General features: G+C 36.8%; 1 protein-coding gene and 1 pseudogene across 1 annotated transcript in view; both read right to left on the bottom strand.

The window, feature by feature from the left end:
- Thsd7b (thrombospondin type 1 domain containing 7B) overlaps positions 1–22,109 on the bottom strand; it is an 873,729-nt gene that overhangs the window by 44,493 nt on the left and 807,127 nt on the right. Inside the window, exons 18-19 of the mRNA XM_048345548.1 lie at positions 4,183–4,324; positions 1,233–1,348 (exon numbers count right to left, since the gene is read on the bottom strand). Coding sequence (XP_048201505.1) covers positions 1,233–1,348; positions 4,183–4,324 — 258 coding nt within the window. The remainder of the gene's footprint in view (positions 1–1,232; positions 1,349–4,182; positions 4,325–22,109) is intronic.
- LOC125350728 lies at positions 15,780–16,552 on the bottom strand (annotated as a pseudogene).

Raw genomic sequence — 22,109 nt, forward strand, 5'->3', positions numbered from 1 at the left:
TTGTTTATATATTTATATCCAAAGAAAACATCTATTATATACACTAAATATTGCTTATGAACTGTAATAGAGAGGTTATTTAACTTCTTCTGAGGCAGACAACTGATTAGCTGAAATAGAAGGTTCAAATAAATAATTGACAGATGGCATATAGCACTCTCTACTATGTTAGCCAGTTTCACAACATCATCCAGTTTCAAATGGTGATGTCATGGTTTATGGGCATTTGGAGAGCATGTGGAGACAACACTTGGAATTAAGTCAGGCAAGATAAAGAAGAGTTCTTCTGTTTAATTTCCAAATGTGTACTCTGCCTATGTTAGCAGCAGCAGGGACAATTTCCATCTTGTCAATTGGTTACAAAAGTTTCTGAAGCAATCTTAGTTTTCAGCTCCCGTGTTTTCAATTTATTACAAGGTTTTATGAGTCTTACAATGGGATAGCATCTTCATTTCTATTCAGCAACCCATATATGCTTTTCATTTATTTGTTGGGAAGGTGATGTTAAATTCTCTGCAACATATCTGTTCACAACTTTTTCTTTAAATTCCATATAGTTTGTGATAGGAAAGATGGATCTTATATAATTAGAAAAATTCAGAACTTCCTCATTTGAAACTTGGTAGGGAGGGTGTTTATATAGATAAAGAGGAAGTAGACAGCTGTATTGTTTATCCAGCAATAACTTGCTGAAGTAATTAGTGGTGTCCATGATATAGCGACAATGTATATCATGTGTCTAATAGTGAAAGTTCCTAAGGTTAACAGTGTGTTGGCAAACAAGAACAACATATAAGTTCTTGGAAGTATGATATGCATAAAAATACCAAAAATGTATTACAATAAAATTTTATAGACATGTATTTAATAGGCCTATATTTGCATTAAAAAAGATTTCCCCATCATTGTGATCAAGTCTGAACTAACTAGATCTAACTGTACTATAATTTTACTTTGACTGGACCTAAGCTAACAGGAGAACAAATCTGTCTGCCATCTGTATAAAACACAATGAGGGCTGTGGACAAATATTAAGAAAAACAGAACTATGACATCAGTGGCTGGCCATTATAAACCAAATTTTCTGACATTCCTTCTTAAATGGAGTTGGGGACAGCAACTAAATTATGGCTAATAGAGTTTTTGTGGAAGAGATGCATACCACTTCCAATCCATACAAAACCAACGAGGCACTATGGTAGAAACCTGTAATCACAACATGAACAAGTTACCTGCTCACACTGGTCGATGCCGACTGGTGTGCCATCACTCCGAATACAGCTCAGCAGGCGAGTCCTGACTCCTTGGCCACAGGATGCATTTTCACTCAGCTGGCATGTGCTCCAGTCTACAGGCATAGATATATAGATAGATACAGACATTCATAAGGCACCACCACATTCTGAGTTTCAAAATGATGACCAGGTAAGCAAAACACATCAAGTCTACATTGATGAAGAAGTTCACACATAACCCTAAAACCATTCCCATCTAGCTTTATAAAACAGGATGAGATTATTTTACTAGGAAAAAAAAACCCTCCAAAAATATAGACAAAAAAACCCTAAACAAATGAAGTGAGTTAACTTCCAATGTTTGATTTCCAGAGGTGACCAATGGTTTGTTAGTAATCATGTCACACTAGCCAGCATAGCAGAGAAGGGAAACTAAAGAAGATGGTAAACAGAAAGTAATTTGGAACCAACTTTTGTTGGTGATGAGAGAGAGAGAGAGAGAGAGAGAGAGAGAGAGAGAGAGAGAGAGAATGAGAGAGAGAACAGCACAGAAATGAGGCCAGATGGTAGGAATTTATATGCCCTCCCATCCATTGTTATATGGAAATCCTAACCCCCCAGGGCGATGGTTTTAGGAAGCAGGTTTTACAGAAGATGGGCATGGGAACTTACAATGATTAATGTCTTTGTAGAAGGGACCTTAGAGAGCTTGTTTATCCTCTGAGCACTGTGAGTGCACAAAGGTGCTGCTTTTTGGTGTAAGAAGTCTACACCAAAAATGGAATCTACTGACACCATCATCCCAGTCTTCCCACCATTCAGAATTATGAGAAATAAGGATCTCTTGTTTAAATGTTACTCAGTGTATGTCATTTTATAGAAACTTGAATGGACTAGAACAATGCTATTCAATATAAACTCAAATTGTTTTTTAAAAAATATATCCAATAATCTATATTATTTTGTGTTTTTGATATAGTACAGCCAAGGGATATGTCCTAGGAAAGAATGAATCCTTATGTTTCCAAATTATTCTACTATGGAAGAAAGTTCTATACACCTAGATAGTCGCATTAAACTATAGACAATAGAGAGTTAGGATAAGCTATTTTTCAATTCATTTGATTAAAAATACTTGTTATTACTTTAAATGTCCTGGACCAAATCCATGCTAACCATCTTTAAGATATTTTCCATGTTGGATAAAGGATCCAAGATTTTAATAACAACAGTAAACTTACATACAGTAAAAATCAGTCTTTAAACATATAGGCTTTTTCTAGCCAGGCATTGTGGTAGAAACCTGTAATCCCAGCTACACAGAAGACATAAGTAGGTGGATTGAGATTTGAAGCTGAACATAGAAAAAAATACAAGCCATTATCTGAAAAATAACTAAAATCTAAAAGATTTGGGCAGTGTGGCACAAGTGTGTGTGTGTGTGTGTGTGTGTGATTATATATATACGTACATATATGTTTTTATAAATCTATTTAGGATTTTTCTATCAAGAAAATTTCACTGTTTCTAAAAACATACCATAAAAATCAAGATTCTAAAAAGAAGGGCACATACACCAACCATATCATTATTTACCTGAAATAATGACTAGTTATCTCAACAGCGATTCCTCTAAAGTTTTCTACATGAGGAATTGAGATTCTCTGCACTGCAAATGTGGCCAGAGCAGTGAACTTCATTTTTCTGTTTTGAATAAGGAGATTGCTTTGTCTATGTGTGAATATAGTGCTGTGTTCCTTTAGGATTGAATTCAATGCTGAGACTTAACATTATTCTACATTTTCCTACAGTTTTGTGTATTTGCTTTTGCAAGCAATGGCAGGTCACAGGTCAAGGTGAATAATAGTCCTTTGGTTTTAGGCACAGAGGACTGTGGTACTCCGGGAAACCTGAATAGTGGATGATTGACTAGGCTAGTGACTCCCACGGCCTTGCAATAATCCCTGAACACTCAGACCCCTCCACTTTGTTTCTGAGATCTGTCCAGTATGCCACAAACTAGAATTTTTGAATTAATATGAACCATGAAAACTTAAACTCTACAGTACTATGATGCCATTCATCTCTCAAGGGTAAATTATCTTTCCCTACTTGTTTTTGTTGTTTTAGTTTCTCTTGGCTTAATGCAGCGTTATTCTGAAACAATGCCAGATGGGTTTTTGTTGTTGTTGTTGTTTTTTTACTTCCTTATTGTCAAAGTGAAGTACAGAGGGATTACAGTTTTATTTTTTATTTTTTTATTCAAATTTTTATTATCAAACTGATGGGGTTACAGTTTTATATGTAAGACAAGTACATTTCTTATCCAACTTGTTACATCCTCCCTCATTTTCCCCCATCTTTCCCCTCCCCAGCCTGGCCTCCCCATCCCTGGAGTTGTACAGTTGATTTACAACCAATTGGTTTTGTAAGTATCACTATTGCAATGGTTTGTCATTTTATCCTTTGTCTCTCATTTTTGGTATTCCCTTTCCCTTGCCTAGTTCCAATACATGTATATACAGTATCTGGGGGTACTAAGATCAGATTCAGTGATCACAGGAGTAAAACCACAGGAAGGGAATTTTTTTTAAAGCATTTTACACTTCAGGGGCTCCAGGTGGTTTGCCTGAATCTTCATAACAAGAATGAGTATTTTATGAAGGAGGAGGTGACACGTTTGATAAGGAATGTACTTACTGCCTTACTTATGAAACTGTTAACACTTCTGTATACCACTTTGATGATAAATAAATTTTAAAAAATAAAATAAGAATGAATATGTTTTTCTGTGAATGTTAAATGGAAACAAAACCTTATCCTTTTCAGTAACATATTCACACACTGTCGCTCTCCCTCCAAAAGCTCAGGAAGCAAAACACACACCAATATCCTCTCATTTGCCAGTGTTCAGGACAGATAGCAAGGTCATGGATTTCAACTGTACCTGTTAGATTGTATTGGAACTGGAAGCAGTTTTCATTAAGGAGGCAGGGCCGCACCTGTGAATCTTCAGAACAAGTCCTTGAGCTCAGTAAAGGCCTTAGCAGATGGCGAGCTCTCCTCTGCATTGTATGGGGGTCACATGACTGGAAAAAAAAAGACAGGACACAGTTGGTCTCTGCTGAGTTAATAAATCACACATAGTTACATACACAGAGCAGGCAGCTATTTAACAAACACAGAGAAGAGACTTCTGTGGTTGTCATATACACTATTCAGAGAGTAAAATCATTCTGTGATTCATGAAAATTACTTTGTTTTCCAATTTTTCTGTTCATCTGATAATTATTTCTCTGTTATTTTAAAGGCTACATTTTAATCTAATTTATAATGAAGCACATGGAGATGATTTTTTATCCATTAAATTTACTCTACATTTTTAAATACTCAGCAGTACACTTTGTGAGTTTAAATGCCACTGTGACATCAGATAGTTTGGTCCAGTATAATTATGTGGAGTTTTAAAATTCAGATTCTATGTATTTATTTGTTTATCATTTATTTGTGCTGGTCTTGGAGTTTGAACCTGGGACTTTCCCAGTGTCCCCAAGCTTTTGCTCAAGGCCACTTGAGCCACAGCTTCACTTTTGGTTTTCTGTAGTTAATTGGAGATTTTAGCCTCCTGAGTAACTAGGATTACAAATGTGAGCCACTGGAGCCCGGTTGAGAAAAAAAAAATTTTTTTAATCCAAGAAGAAACACATAAAAAAGAAATTATAGACTCAGTATACACAATATATTAGAATTTTCTTCTTTTTAATTTTTTTATTTTAAAGGGGTTCTGGGACTGTGGTTGAGGTATTAGGGTGCTTGCCTAACAAGTGTGATGAGGCACTGAGTTTAATCCCAGTACCTACCTCCCCACCCCCACATACGTACACAAATTAGAAAAAACATGTCTTTGTTTGGGAGGCTCTCCAATCCAAGGGCATGAGCCACTGTATTCTAGTATCCTTTTTGCAAGCTCATCTCCTTTCAATTGTCCTGAAAACTCTATCCTTTGCTTTGTTCAGAACATCAATCAAATCTTATTTCTTTCATAATCTTACATATAATAATACTATTTTTTCCTTCTTCTTAAGCAAACTTATACTCATGCCTAGGGAATTTCTATAGGTCTGCTTCTAAATGTGTGTGTGTGTATGGCATGTATGTGTGTGTCTATGCATGTAAGTATGGGCAGGTATGCTATACCTGTTCTTATAGTGTCATAGCGCATATCTTCCTTACTCTTCTCATTTCTTCCCTTAAAATTTATTTATGACACAATGCATCATGACTACAATTTATCTTACAACTTCATGAAATCTTGATATAAATTTTGCTTATCAGCTTTTCAATAAACAACCATTAAAATATCCATTACATGCAATTCCAGTCCCAGGAAATCTAAAAAGGTGTATAGGTGAACATATTTTTGATCACCAAATGACTTTCTGTATTTGAAACAAATACTTGATGTTCATTTTACCTTTTTAGAAACTATACTGAGCATGAAAACTGTTCTTTGAACCTCGGCTATGCATATAGTAATAATATTTGATTAAGCTGAAACATGAAGTAAGAAACCACCATAGATTATGAAGCGCATTTACTCTCCATGTCATTTCACACTTGAATAATCTGCCTGGATTTTTAATTTTACATTTAATAGTACCATATTGTCTCCAGATGATCAAAAAGTATTAAGTAAATGTTCTCAAGTATTTACACGCAAATTCCAAGCTATTTTTTTTCTCATTCTACTTTAAAAAAATGCCCTAGTGTTGTGGACACTTGATATGCATATTAACTATTTAAGGACATTTATTCACAGTGTTTTTTCTTATTTCTTTCTATGAGTAGTTTATAGGAAGTTCAGCAAGTAATAAATTAGTACTTGTGAGGAACTAAATGAAAAGCAGATTTATGTCTTTATGGTTTCCTTATTGGATCAAAACTCCTCAGATCTAAAGCTAGATCTCTTTTGCCTGTATATTTATATAAAGATCTACTGTCAAGTTCCTAATATAGAAGTGGGCAAATAATGGATGGATAACTAACCCAAAGTCACCTTTGGACTAGTTTCCTTATAAAGAGAAAAATAATATAGCTAAAGTTTATTTGCTAAGGAAGGAGATGACCAATACAAACCAGTTTATCTCTAGTACACAAACCTTTACGTCACTAGATTTTCTAACTTATTTTCTTAGTAAACCAGGATTTACCTTAAAGTTCACTTTTTCTTTATGACATGCCTTTATATCTGGTTCTCTTTGCTAGTGAAGCCTCTTACTTGACCTAAATATCTGTCTCCATCCATCAAAATAAAATAGATGCCCCATTTATAAACCTCTACTGACTTTCTTCCACCCATTATAAATGGAATGATCCTATCTAGTGTTAGTAAACACTTGTATTATGCATACATTGATGTGAATGCATTCATTTTTGTGGGTTATCTTGAGAGTCTGTGACTTAATTTTATTTCAGCAAACAAGTCTGGTACAGTGTTTGGCACAGAATACACAAGTAATAAATGTTTGTTGTATAGGTTGATTTGGGGTCTCTTTCATCAATTAAACTAGATTTCTGAAAGCTGCTACTAGCAAACAAATTATACATCCAGACTTATAATTATATTATCTGAAGGTAAGAATTTAGATAAGATATAAAATATTCTTATAACAAGAATATCCCCTTCTCTCACAATCATTTTTAATACAATCTAGATGGTATTTTCCAGAATAATAGAGTTCATCTTTAAATTATTAAGATATATTAGTAAATTTGTTTTAATGTACACTGTTATTAAGAAATAACAGCTTAAGAAAACATTTATGTAAATCCAAACAGGAAGCATCATTTAATTTTCTTTTTTCAGTCCTGGGGCTTGAACTCAGGGCCTGAGCACTGTCCCTGGCTTCTTTTTGCTCAAAGCTAGCACACTACCACTTGAGCACAGTGCCACTTCTGACTTTTCTATGTGTGTGGTGCAGAGGAATCAAACCCAGGCCTTCATGTGTGCAAGGCAAGCACTCTACCACTAGGCCATATTCCCAGCCCTGCATCATTTGACTTTTAAACTATCATTTAGCTATTAATAATTAAAAATTAATAATACCTGTGATGAATTCAAGTACTTGTAAATATGTCACTTTGTAAATTTCTTGCCTAGAGATGAGGGTGATTCCAAGGTCCAGACTTTCAGCTTCCATAAGAAATAGAAATATAGAAACTAATACTCTTACTCTTTACAGGGTTTATCTGATAATCCTGAGATGGCTGCTCCTTCATCTGACTAATTATCCCTACTTCAACAGCTCTGTTCTTTTTCTTTATAACTTTAATGAGGAAAATATACATACAAGCTAGATTTAGTTTTCTTACTTTGAACACAATAGGTAAATATTTCACACAGAAACACTGCAGTGCTTTATAAAAACTTTTAAATAAAATTTAGCCAATTCTCAAAGGTTGACAGACGTAGAAAGTATCTAAGCAGAAAATATTGTTGCTCATGCATCACATGTTTAAAAACACTCAGCAATTCCATGGTGATGGTTACAGATGTGAAAAAGTTATCGCTATGTAACAATGTGCTAGAAAAGTGAAGTCAAAGAAATGGACACTATGTCCAGTGGAATCAAGAGAAAGCCAGCTCCATAAACTTTAAATAATTAGTGTGTTGGTACCAATGACTGAGGCTACAGGGTTTGTGTGATACCAGCATCTAATAGGAGAAAGCAAAAGTTTAAAAAAAAAATAGGGGATCTGAAAGACCAAATGCCGTAAAATAGAAAATAAAAGTTGAGACTGAAGGATTTTATATGAAAGCAGAGGGGTATGGAGGGTATATGGAGAGATCTGAGTCAATGTGATATTAATCCACTGAACTCCCAATGTTAAGAAGCCAAACTTCCCCTCCAGGTCAGTTTGCCCTTACTAAAACAAAACAAAACAAACAGAGAGCAAGAATTTTCAGACCAGGTAAAACAATGAAAGTAATGCTAAAGGAAAAGGAAGGACCTGTAAGCAAGTTAGGGAAGGAAACAAATCTCACAAAGGAAACTGATTTTTTTTTGGACACTCCTTTCCAAAAGTTCATGAAAACTAATTTCACAAGACAAGAGGCCAAGTAAAAGGAATGACATTCCATATAAAATAAAGTACATCAGGAAGACAAGAATGTGAATAGAAAATGATTATTACAAATGGGGGCTGGGGATATGGCCTAGTGGCAAGAGTGCCTGCCTCATATACATGAGGCCCTGGGTTCGATTCCCCAGCACCACATATATAGAAAAATGGCCAGAAGTGGTGCTGTGGCTCAAGTGGCAGAGTGCTAGCCTTGAGCAAAAAAGAAGCCAGGGACAGTGCTCAAGCCCTGAGTCCAAGCCCCAGGACTGGCAAAAAAAAAAAAAAAAAAAAAAAAACAAGAAAAAAAAACAAATGGGCTAAGGGTTATATACAAAACGATGCAAGGTACACAGTTGTAAATGTAAGTAAAAATTAGGAAAATCAGAAATTGGGTGATAGAGCTCATCAAAAAATCAGAATAAAAGAGGAATCACTTTTCATGAATTACTTATAAGAAATACAAGACTAATGCAAAACAAGGCAGGAGGCAACAAGTTTTTTTTTGTTTTTTGTTTTTTGTGGGTTTTTTTTTGCCAGTCCTGGGCCTTAGACTCAGGGCCTGAGCACTGTCCCTGGCTTCCTTTTGCTCAAGGCTAGCACTCTGCCACTTGAGCCACAGCGCCACTTCTGGCCGTTTTCCATATATGTGGTACTGGGGAATTGAACCCAGGGATTCATGTATACAAGGCAGGCTCTCTTGCCACTAGGCCATATTCCCAGCCCCAGGAGGCAACAAGTTTGATAAGAAATGTATGCAGTGCCTTATGTATAAAACTGTAAACTTTCTGCACATCACCTTGACAATAAAAAATTAAAAAAAACATGCAAGATCAATACCATAGCTAAAATATGGATCCAATTCAGATGTCTCTCAGTAGATGAATGGAGTAAGACAATGTAACACATAGACACAATGGAATTCTATGCTTCTATCAGAAATAATTACATTGCCCCATTTGTAAGAAAATGGAAAGACTTGGAAAAAAATCATACTAAGTGAACCAGACCCAAAGAAACATAGACTCTATGGTTTCTCTCAATGTTAATAATTACTGTAATGCCTAGGGTTGTCCTAGCAGATGATCACAATAGCACAATAACTATACATATGATCATATAAGATGATGCTAAGTGACATGAATGCCAAGTTATGGAAATGAGTGGTTTATCATTGTTGTTATTCTAGCATACTTTATAAATTTTTTTCTTTTTCTTTTATTTTTCTTACCTATGGTTTAACTCTTGTTGTTGCTGTATTTGATTTTAATACCCTGGGTGTTGTATATATGTTTATCTGAATTTATGGAGGGAAGGGGAAACATTAAAATAGTGAGACAAAGGGTAAAAGGTAAACCAATGCAACAGCAATACTTTCAAGACAATATGTTGTAAACTAACTGTACAACTCAGGGTGGGAGAAATTGGGGAGAAGGGAAAGTGGGAGAAAAATGGAGGAAGTACCAAGTTTGACAAGAAATGTCCTCAGTACCTCACATATGTAAGTGTAATTGACAATATTTTTTTAAAAAGAAGTTTGATAAATAATGTTTCTGGAGAAATAGTAAAAGATAAAATAATTGAAACAAAATAAATTTAGAGCTAAAAACTACAAATAGAGTTTTGTAGCAAAAGAAAAGCCATATACACATAAGATTCCATGAAAAGAGTACAGAACTTAATAAAAAAGGTTTAAGAATATCTTCTAAGTAAAACAAGAAAACATTTGAAATTAGCTATTGAAACAGCACAGCAATAAAAACACCAATACTGAAATATATCCTAGTATAAATGTTTTGAAAATATCAACAAGAATACTAAATTGCTTATAATGGGAAATAAAATCATATTCTATTTTGGCAAGAATAGTTATCAGAAAAATGTAGAAATATAACAATGATATACAAAGAAAAATGATCTGAGGATTTCCTATAAGCTTCTAGTGGTGATACAAGCATTCGATGAAAATATCTTCTATAAGCACTTTCCTTGAGGATTTCAGTGTCTTTGCTATAACAATGTGGATTATTAGATTATAATCATTGCAATATTAAATTATAGCAAAGGGCATTATTAGCAGTTTTTTTCCAATACATATTTCCACAAATAAATGGGGGAAGGATTATAGAACTAGAGTGCTATCATTTTGTATATCCTGATAATAGGTCTAGGCATTATCTATTGATAATAGTTATTAGCAGAAGGGGTTAACTGTGTATTGTACATTTCTTCATACAAGATAACATTTTTGGTGGAATTCTTACCAAAAGATTGAGGAAGTCCTTTACAATTTCCAGTTTGGGGCTGGGAATATGGCTTAGTGGCAAAAATGCTTGCCCCGTATACATGAAGCCCTGGGTTCAATTCCCCAGCACCATGTATATAGAAAATGGCCAGAAGTGGCTCTGTGGCTCAAGTGGCAGAGTGCTAGCCTTGAGCAAAAAGAAGCCAAGGACAGTGCTCAGGCCCTGAGTCCAAGGCCCAGGACTCGCAAAAAAAAAAAACAAACAAAAACAAACAAACAAACAAAAAAACAACCAACCCAAAAGATTGAGGAAGTCCTATACAATTTCCAGTTTCATGAGAACCCAAGACACAGGGCCATGGTGATCCCTCACCATGGAGATGCAATTCACAAGTCACAAAAAGATGTGGGAAATTTTTTATGGGGCAGGTAGCTTATTTTTCTAGCCACCCAATTACCAAGAAGGGATGAGAAGAAGACAAAGAATGGGAGCTGGTAGATTTTTAAGAGATGTAAAGATATCTAAAAAACAGACAAAACTCCCTTAAATTGTTTTATCTAACTTACATTATAGACTAAGAAAGAAAAACACGATCATACAAATCAATAGTGAGTTTGCCTTTGTGGTAAGTGCTGATCACAAGTAATCTGTGAATCTCCTCTGGGATATGAGGAAGCTTCTATCTCCTAGATGGATGTTTTGAGCACTTAATTGCATATTTCCCCCCCTGTGGTGCTTTAAAGACGTTTAACAAAATCTTTAACTATTCTTGAAAAACTTAAAAAATTGGTTCTTATGATCTCCAGTCAACAGTCTTCCAAAGTGTTTTATTTTCTACAATGTGTCAGTTGGCTCCAAGAAAGAAAAATAAAGTCAAATGAGTTAGGAAACACCTACATCATGCTACATATGTGTGCATTTACAAAATGAATTGATATGTTTGACATCGTCTGAAATTAGTTGCTAGAATTTGTCTTCTCCTTTCTTCCTGAACACAACTCTGCACTACATACTCCAGCCTTCTTTGAAGTTGGGTGTGACCAGACAATAACTCTCTTGTGACAATTGCCAGTAAGTTGGAGCACAAGTGTGACATTTACACTTCTTGCCCTAACTTCCACACGTTATCCTCCGTGCTCTTTCTCTACTTGAGGGAGATGATACCAAGATGACTTTGGAATTCAAGCTTGAGGATGGAGTACTCACCATCTTGCCAGGGCCAAGAGTGACTCCAAAGAGCAGCCAGTGTCCTTTCCACACTTGGAAAGCCATCTTGGACTGTTAATGGTGATCCGTACAAACATCTTGCATTTGAACTATTACAGAGTGAGATTGTTTTTACAAATGACGAATAACTGCTTGTATACTGTTAGTCTCCAGGTATCACAGACCACTATTTATTGATCTAGCATTCAATATAACAGATTTTTTAAAAACACAAAGGAATTTAAAATTCTGTGTAAATAATAGTTATTAATTTCTTATCTATGTAAATCCCTTGGTATTTTAAAAAATGAATACACTAAAGTTTCCATTCATTTTAAATAAATAATATTGGGGAATAAATTAAATGCAAGGCACCACAACAGCAAATAAAATAGCATCTCAGAGAGGATTTTCCTTTCTGACTGGATTTTGAAAAAATCATTACTTCTTTTCCCAACAGATTTACAATTATATTCTAGAAGAACATATATTGAAAACTATTTTATGCTCCTTTAAAAAGAAAAGTATTTCTTGAATTATCCTCTAAAGAAGTGAAGCTTATTTATTTTTAAAAACTGTGTATTAGAAGGTAATATGGCAGACATGTGAAATTAGTCATTCAAATTTTTTTTTTATTCAAGCCCTTAGATATGAGTGGGTTGTGAAAACAATATTTATAGTTGACATTTTTAGTATTTCTTCTGTGATAGTCATTATTCTAAGTTTGCTAAATTGACTGACTTCATCCTTAATATGAATTTATGAGTCATATATGTTATTAGGTCTATTTTATTGATGGCAGAGAAAGGTGTATTGTGACCGTACTCTACAAAGCAGTAGAGCCCAGATTTCTAACCTCATCTCTCTTCCAAGTTCATGTTATAGCTATATTATCCTGGTTCTCAATTTAGTGAATTACAACCAAAAATTTAAAAACTTATACACCATAGTAAAGAAAATGTGTCACATACTTAGGAAAATATTTCAGAAAACTTTTATTTCTGCTACGATGCACGTGTTGTAAAGCAAATGGGGGATAAAGTGGACAAATGTATTCTTCCATTAAATAATCATTGTTTTTAAACCATATGCTCATTATTTGGGTTTGTTTGCTTGTGTGTTTTATTTTTACAAGAATCAGTTGTAACATTTTAAAGGGAAAAATATTTGCTCTATTTTTTCCTTCCTGGCTATTTCTCTATAGTGTAGAAATTATTTTTTTTATTAAATAACAGGATTTATTTCAGGATAAGACTATTATTGGGTTATCTGTGTACCTTGGAAGCTCACTTTTATTTTTAATTACATGGGATCAAATCCACAAATAAAAATCTTAGATGTAAGCATGCAAGACACATTAACTTCTTGGGCATATCCCTCCCTTAAGAAATGGATGGGGGAGGTAACAAACAGTACAAGAAATGTATCCAAAGCCTAATGTATGAAACTGTAACTGCTCTGTATATCAGTTTGACAATAAAAAAAAGAAAAAAACAAATGGTTGGGGGTAGGTGTTGTGTGTACCCTATATAGATAAATTGGACTTCACCAAAATGAAGCACAAAGGGAAGGGTCTAAGTCAATGTATCATGCATTGGAAATGAATACATTTAGTGTATATATGATCTCCTATATAGACTTGACCATGTTGCAGAAGTAATGAGGATTCAGTAGAATCTGCACTTAAACTTTTGAACTCTTATTTTTTTCCCAGGATAGCAATACGTGGTTTAATAGTGAAACACTCTGAGGATGCTGGACAGGGGCAGCAAGTCATAGCTCCCAGTCAGCCCTTACATACAAGGATCCTCAACTTACCCTCAACTGTGAACAATGTTGCTAAGATACAGTGTACAGCAGGCTGAATGTTTTAAGTGCATTTTAATTTTTTTCTCTTTCCATGATGAGCACTAAATGCAGGTCCTTATGCAGGCTAAGCATATTCTTCACTACTAAGCAATGCCTTAACTCCTAAAAGCATTTCAGTTTATGATATTTTCAATTTATGAATTACATCATAAATCATGAAATATCTTTGTTTCCTCTCACAGAGTATCAAGGAAAAGCTCAAAAGCTGTTGGTGTCATTTAAGTGTGAGATAGTGAACATTACATCTGGCCATAAACTGGAAGAGAGGACTAAAGAGGGGCTCTGCCAGTCTGGGCACAGACCACCTCATACTTCCCACATCTTAATTCTTTTTCCCTAATGATCTGGAGCTGTGGTTTCTGTGTACACAGTGAATACCCTGGATAGTAGAGTAGTCTTTCTCCAATATTGTCACAAGACTTACAGTATAATTATTATCTTGGAACTTGTTATACAGGCAAATTACTGGGTCCCAACTTTATCCAAAACTCTGGAAAAGCAGAACAACATGAAGTCTTAAACTAAAACACAAATAAGCTTTTAAGGTTAGAACCAGCAATATCTTCCAGAGACTCTAAAGCAAGTTCTGTTTTGAAAACTTATACTCGCAAACTGCCCCATCCTAATTTCTGCCTATCAGTGTTTCTTTCCCTTTAGTCCCCGCCCCCCCACTTTTTAATGGAAATTCCAAGGATCAAGAGGCTTAGGACAAAATTAATGAAGTCATCAACAAATTTGTATCTCTCACAACTTACAGCCTGACTGCATGCAAATTATTTTAGCTTTAACTTTAGCCCTAACCATTTACATCATCCTGACTTGGGTAAAGCCACTCTAGTATCTCATTTAGGTTACAATGATAACTTCCTAACAGATTCAGCTCTTCCCATTCTTCAGGTAATGTTGGCTATTTTCAGAATAATCCAAGTCAGATCATTTTGCTCAGGTGTTCTTATTATGTTTTTCTAAATTAATATAAATGAAAACCAAGTCATATACAATGCATACAAACTCCTACACCACCACCATCCACATCTTTGTTTTGTTTTGTTTTTTTTGGCCAGTCCTGGGCCTTGGACTCAGGGACTGAGCACTGTCCCTGGCTTCCTTTTGGCTCAAGGCTAGCACTCTGCCACTCGAGCCACAGCGCCACTTCTGGCCTTTTTCTGTATACGTGGTGCTGGGGAATCGAACCCAGGGCCTCATGTATACGAGGCAAGCTCTCTCGCCACTAGGCCATATCCCCAGCCCCATCCACACCTTTGAATGCTCACAATTTGACCTGCTGAGACTCTCTTTCCCATCACCATTTACCTTTGTGTTGTTGGAGAACAACAAACATCCTCTTTTCTAAACAGAATGTATTTGATTATTATTGTACAGGTGATGTATGGAGTGCTTCTGGTGCCTTTGACTGCATTTGTGTTTTGTTTTTTAAATAAACAAATTAACTTTATTAAGCTAGTATTTCAGTCTTTGCATTGATTTGTTTAAAAAAATCACTTGGAACTTATTGAAAGTGAGTATATACAATAAAAGAAAATAGGTAGAGCATAATCATTGGAGACCTAGTAAGCTACTGCAGTAAACAAAACTTGACACATGATTAGCATTATTGAAAGAGAAACCCAAGTACCTGCGAAACTGTTGTGAACTCTTGGAAAAAGAACTTACTTCTGGCCCATTTACCAGACAAAAAACCAAACCAAACAAGAAAAGACCCACAACAACAAAACACTACCTAGACACTAACTTCACTATAGCACTGCAGTAACTACTAAAACTACTACTAAGAACAATTTAAGAAAACAAAAATACCAAAGAACCTTCATAAACAGTTAAATCAAAGCTTTAACTTTAAATATGGATATTTCCAAAATATTCTAAGCTATATGACAGGCCCCACAAAAATAAGTTACAAATACTCTGAATTTAACAACTTAAAACATAATATGGTTAATATATGCTGTATGAGTATCTCTATCTCAAGTAATATCTACAAGGTTTAAATTTAGCTTCAGTTTTTGCTCAGAGTGATGTCAGTGTTCTAACAATAGTGATAGCATCCTACTGTAAATGTAGAAACTGAATGTACACATTAGTTTGAAGTGCACTTGATTGAAGAGATAACTACACATACAAGAGAGTCCATGTTCTATGTGCAAATTTTCAATGGAGCAGGTTTATAATCACAGCTGGCTTTAAAAAGTGTTTTCTGTCTTCTGAAAACAAATAACAAAAGTACTTCCTAAAAGTTAACAAAGTGAATAGTAGATGACATTGGTTCTTTTTTTCCTTTATGTATGATGAACTTCATGAAACATTAATTCACCAGGTATGTTTGTTTCTGGACCATACAGATTACATGCTCTTCTTTCAAAGGCAGCTACCATTTGTTTGACAACTTCATCAAAAAACAAAGTGGCAAGCTGAGAGTGTAGAAGTGAGCAGAATTCAAAAGAAATTGAAAAATCCAGGGTACAAGTTCTTGCGTAGGAATCCCTGGGCAAAAATGCCAAATAATCTCTGAATGATTGAAAAGTTTCCCATCAGTACAGGATGCCTTTACCAAATGTAGTTTCACCAAGGTCACTAGAGATGTATATCGCTCCAACACAGAAGGAAACCCAATTTCTAATTTTGTTTTACAATATCCAGATCTCTTTGATATATCTGATTTTTTGCACCAAGGAAAGAAATTCTTATAATCCTCTATTCCTGATACTACATCATACATTTACCACACTGAATACCCTATAATTCTTCTCTCTGAGTATTATTATTTTTTGTTTACTAATGGGCAGTGATTTTGAAGAAAGTTCTTGCACACATCTGTTTGGGCAAAATGGACGTATATACTGGAAGGGTTCTGCTCATCAGTATACCACAGGAAGCTAAATATATGCCATTCTGCGCAGAACCCTATGGCCGGGTGCTATCTGCTATGTACGACTTCAAAGGGCATGTGGAGATTACCTTTGTCAGGGCCCTCTGACTAGTTCAAGCTGCCATGTTCATCTTTTCAAAGCCAGTTGTACCTCCAGGACCAGGTCCCCGGCACTGCCCTCAGGCCTGGCTGCTTTTGTGATTTTGAGGGTAAGCTGAATTTATTGCACAGGCATGTGGAGGAAGATGACCTAACACTCCCGGCCTTCAACAAAGTTGTTGATGAGCCTTAGACACCAGATCCAAGGACAATCACAGAATACTTGATCCTGATATCATCTTATTTGATACATTTGCTGTTGCTCTTCCTCTGTCTGCAAAGCTCTCCCTCCTGTGCCTGCATAAATATTCCTTAACTTTCTTCAAGTCAGTGCCCAAACCAATTAAAGAGGTCTTTGAGGATCGCACTTTGTAAAATTGTCAACCAACTCTCGGTGTCACTGTGGATTCTATTATCGTATTTATTATTAATTCATTTCACACAGGTAAAGGTATAGAAAACAATAAAGGCATATTTACTACAGCAGCCCAGAATACCTGGACAGAGATTAAAATACTATCAACTAATACAACTAATCAACCAGAGAGACCAAGAGTTTTGATTCAATAATTTTTACTATGATGAGATGTCTCTTCCAATAGAAGTCCTTAGATTTGGAGGTAATGTAAGTCCTATAAACATGTACATAGAAGAATAATATCTTACAGATTTTGCTTGGAAAATATTGATGGTGAGACAAACCACCTTCTAGGTTCTATCCTATTATCTCCATGATATAAACAGAAAACATTTTGGCATATCAACACATGCTAAGGACAACACTAATTGTTTTGTATGGGTTATTTCACAGAACCCTTTCACTTCTCAATTAGAGTGACTTTTAATACCCTTATTCTTGCATATGATACAGTAACTGTCTACAAGGTTGTCAAGCCAGAATTTGCTTATCAGGGAAGATTAATTTGCTCCTCAGGATTTTCAACTGTTGCTCTATGTGGCAGTGAGAATACTGAGTACAACAATGCACCTCAGAATGGTGTTATAGTTACAATGATTATAGTACCTCTCAGTTGAACCTGGAAAGCATTTTATATGAACATTTGTAATTAGATATGGGAAAGAGCAGGTGAGGAGTGATAAGAAAGTGCAGTTTACCTATGTCTCTTGGCCATTCTCATTTCCTCATCAGAGAAGTCTCTTTTTAAATCTTTAGCCCACTTGTTGAGGGGGCTATTGGTTCTTTGCAGTTTTGTTTTGGAAGAAGGTAATTTTTTTACTTCTGCATATATTTTACATATGAGGCCTTTCTCCATTGTATGGCCAGTAAAGATCTTTTCCCAATCTGTGGGCTTTCTGTTTATCTTGCAAGCTATGTCCTTTGTCCGGCAGAAGCTCTGCAGTTTGATAGAGTCCCATTTGTCCATCCTTTCTTTGATTTGTAGCATTTCTGGGTCTTTCTTTGTTAAGGAAGTTCCGTCCTGTGCCAAGGAGCCCAAGTGTTTCTCCTACTCCTTCCTTTAGTGTTTTCAGGGTTTTAATTTTAATATCGAGGTCTTTGGTCCATTTGGAATTGATTTTGTTGCAGGGTGATATATAAGCATCTAGTTTTAGTTTGTTGCATGTGTTGAACCAGTTTTGCCGGCACCACTTTTTAAAGAGGCTATCTTTCTTCCAGACTATTTTTTTAGCTCCTTTATCAAAGATTAAGCAGGCATAGTTCTGTGGGTTCATTAGCCCTCCCTCACCAGAGGACAATCAGACGCGTCTGGGAGTCAAGTCAGTGCAAGATCTCATTTATTGAGGGGAACACATGTAACTAATATAAGGCACAGGAGCCAATCAGGTCAAAGATCGGCAGGAAAGGGAGGGTTGTACGTGCACCTATCTAGGGACTGCAAGGGGAGGCATGAGCTGTCTGTAAGGGCAGAAGAGCGGGGACCAATCCTAGAGGCCAACAGATTTGCCACACAGGGACCCAGGACTGAGAAACAGGCAGAGCCAGCTAGTTGACTTCCTCTTTCTGATCCAGGTGTGTCCCACACCCTATGACCCAGCAGCCACACTTTTGGGCATCTACCCAAAAGACCACAAACAAGAACTCACTAAAGCCACCAGCACAACAATGTTCATCGCAGCATAATTTGTTGTAGCTAAAATATGGAACCAACCCAGATGCCCCTCAGTAGACGAATGGATCAGGAAAATGTGGTACATATACACAATCAAATTTTATCCTTCTACCAGAAAGAATGACATTGCCCCATTTGTAAGGAAATGGAAGGACTTGGAAAAAATTATACTAAGTGAAGTGAGCCAGACCCAAAAAAACATGGACTCTATGGTCTCCCTCCTAGAGAATAATTAACATAGGCTTAGTCTAGTCACAGCAGAGGATCACAAGAGCCCAATAGCTATGCCCTCCCTTATGAACACATAAGATGATGCTAAGTGAAATGAACTCCATGTTATAGAAATAACTGTTATATCACTGTTGTAATTACTTTCAACATACCATGTGAAACCATAGCTTCTATTATTGATGATCTTCTTGTATCTGCTTCCTGTGGTTGTACCTGCACTATCATTGTATCTTATCTGAGTACATTGGAAACCATGTATACTGGTATTAGAACTAGGAAAGTGAAAGGGAATACCAAAATCGAGAGACACAGGCTAAAAAGACAAATGAGTACAAAGGCAATACTTGCACAACTGTTTGGCATAAACCAACTGAACAACTCACAAGGGGGAGGGAGAGGGGGAGGGGGAGGGGGAATGAGGGAGAAGGAAACAAACAGTGCAAGAAATGTATCCAATGCCTAAGGTATTAAACTATAACCTCTCTGCACATCAGTTTGACAATAAAAATTTTAAAAATAAAAATAACAAAAGAAGAAAGTGGAGTTTACATGTCAACCAAAAGGCAAGATATATCAGACTACTGTATGGGAGAGACAAGCTAAGGATAGAACAATAAACAGGGCTTGCTCCCTGCCTTCAGTGATCCCAGAGTTCATGAAAGATGCTCTCAGGCTAGCGGCCTGACTTGTTAGATTTAGAGTTAATTGGAAGCAAGAGTGCTGGATGCATGTCCCAGTGTAGTAGGACTGACAGAAGCAAGGACAGAAGGTATGGTATAATGTTCCTTATAAGGCACAGCTGGTCTACTGCGAAGAAAAAGATAGGTTGATACAGAAATATCACTAAATTTTTGCTTAGCTAGGACATTTGAGTGAAGATTTTATAAGAGCTGGGGACATCCTCTCATAGTCTTTTGAGCTGATGTTTTATGGCACTCAGAAGTTTGTTCGGTACACATTTACTAGCTAGTCAGAAACCTTGGAACACATGAATGGTGTCTGGCATAGCCAATATAGAGAATCAGAGACAATCACCAGTTTATATTATGCTTGGGGTTTGGAAATGAAGGACAACAATCCACTGTAGGCCAAATGCTGCAAAAATGCCAGTCATTTTGCTGAAATATTAGAAAAAGTGTGGAGATTAAAAAGATGTGGTCGAGACTTCCGGGAAGACAGCAGAGGAGCAGGACAGCCCTAGCTGAGCTCCCTCCGACATTGCAGTTTTCTCACCCCATAGAAACTTTTCCTCCTAGAAAGACAGCCAGAGTAAGTTGTAACAGTACAGGGATTCTGGCCAGGAAGGAAAAATCGACTTTGCTTGTCTGAAAACACAGATCTGAGCTCCGAGTGGTGTCCCGCCACTGCGCCAGTGCCGGCTCTGGCACAGCACCCAGCACAGTGACCCGCACTTCACGCAGCTAAAGCACACAGCCTAGACCAGGGAGAAATTCTCCAGACGGCGGCTGAGCACGGATGGGCTGAAATCACAGAGAAAGCGTGAGTACTCCAAGAAAGATATTCTCACTCATGCCTACAGAGCAGCTTCTGGAAGATAGCCCTTCCCCCACCACCAGAGCAAAGTGCCATATTTGACACTGGCATAGGGTAAGACCAGACTGGAACTAAAGCGGGCCTGGGGAAAGCGAGGACAAAGGAGCCATATTTGAAAAGGGCAAGAGGGACCGACCAGTGAGAGCCAGTTCCGCCCAGGAGAACACCCCCTGCCCAGGCAGTAGGCTCGTCCTGGGTCGTGGCTTAGCCAGAGGTGCCGCACCCTGCCCGCCGGAATTTCTAAATTTAAAGCGAAAGCGGCGAGCAGCTACCAGCGGCATGGAAACACCAGACGGGGGAACAAACAGTTCCTGAGACAGATAAACAGTCCCATCACAGAGGAAGCCCAATTCCCAGCCGGAAATGGAGCTGAATTCCATAGCCAGCTCCAACAGGTGGATGCCCCGCCCAGGAGGAAGAAACCTCCTCCAGGCAAGCAACACTCAGCCTGGTAAACCAGGCCAGAGGTGCCCTGCCCTGTTGAGTCCACAGCCTATTCAAAGCCAGGCATTAAAGGCCACGACTCCACAGCAGATAGAGGAGCCACAATTCCCGAGACTGCTCACTTCCCCACAGAGACCCAGGATTGCACCAACAGGGGAGAAAGGTAAGAACAGATCCACCCCCTGCAAACTGAAAGCAAGTCAAACCAGCCAATCAGGAAAATAGACTGTAGACTATCACAAGGAAAACAGTATATTTTCTTTATTTCTCTCTTTGCATTCTCTTTCTTTAAAAATTACTTTCCTATGTATAACACCTCCACTCTTTTCTGCTAACTCCCCATTGTCTATCATTTTAACCTTGTTCTTTCTACTGATTCTACTCTTCTCCACATTTCCACCTCACTGAAACTAAACCAAAATCATCACTCCCCCCTCAATACATTTTACTCTATTATCTTACGACCTCTAACTTTCCCTCCTGACTTACTGCCAGGACCTCCAGGTCCCATTGACTCCTGATTATTGGATAGAGGATATCCCTGCTGAATCTGAGTGAATCAAAGGGGTTCAAAGACAAAGCCAGCCAGTCCAAAAAGAAATTAATATAAAAACAAAAATTGTTCATAGGGTTGTAACAGTAAATGAGTAACTACTGAATACAGGGCCAAGGATTGGTTGTTACATTGCAATTATATTCTTTAGGAACACCAAATCTAGTTTTATACACAGGTTTGCAAAGTATCTGTATATAATTGTGAACTTATAAGATTTACATGAGAGTCCTTGGTAAGGGCTGCTTTGGGTCTTAAATGGTGCTCACAGGTGCTGGTAGACTGGCATTCCCAATCCAAAAGAGCAGAAGAAACACAAGAAAGATGGAAAACAATGGAGTCTTTACTCCCACTCAAAACAAGCAGGAAACAGAGCAGTCAATCAAAGACATAGAAGAGAACCCTCAAAATGCTCTACAAAGTCTATTGATAAACATGTTAAATGAAAAGTTTGAAACAATACAGCAATCATTCCATAAAGTAATAGATGAATTCATGGCCTCAACAAATACAAAGATAAATGAAATTCAAGAGTCAAATGAAAAGATAGTTACCCAGGTAAAAGATTTGAGAGAC

This window comes from Perognathus longimembris, chromosome 4 (assembly GCF_023159225.1).
Source record: "Perognathus longimembris pacificus isolate PPM17 chromosome 4, ASM2315922v1, whole genome shotgun sequence".
NCBI classification, from domain to species: Eukaryota; Metazoa; Chordata; class Mammalia; order Rodentia; family Heteromyidae; genus Perognathus; species Perognathus longimembris.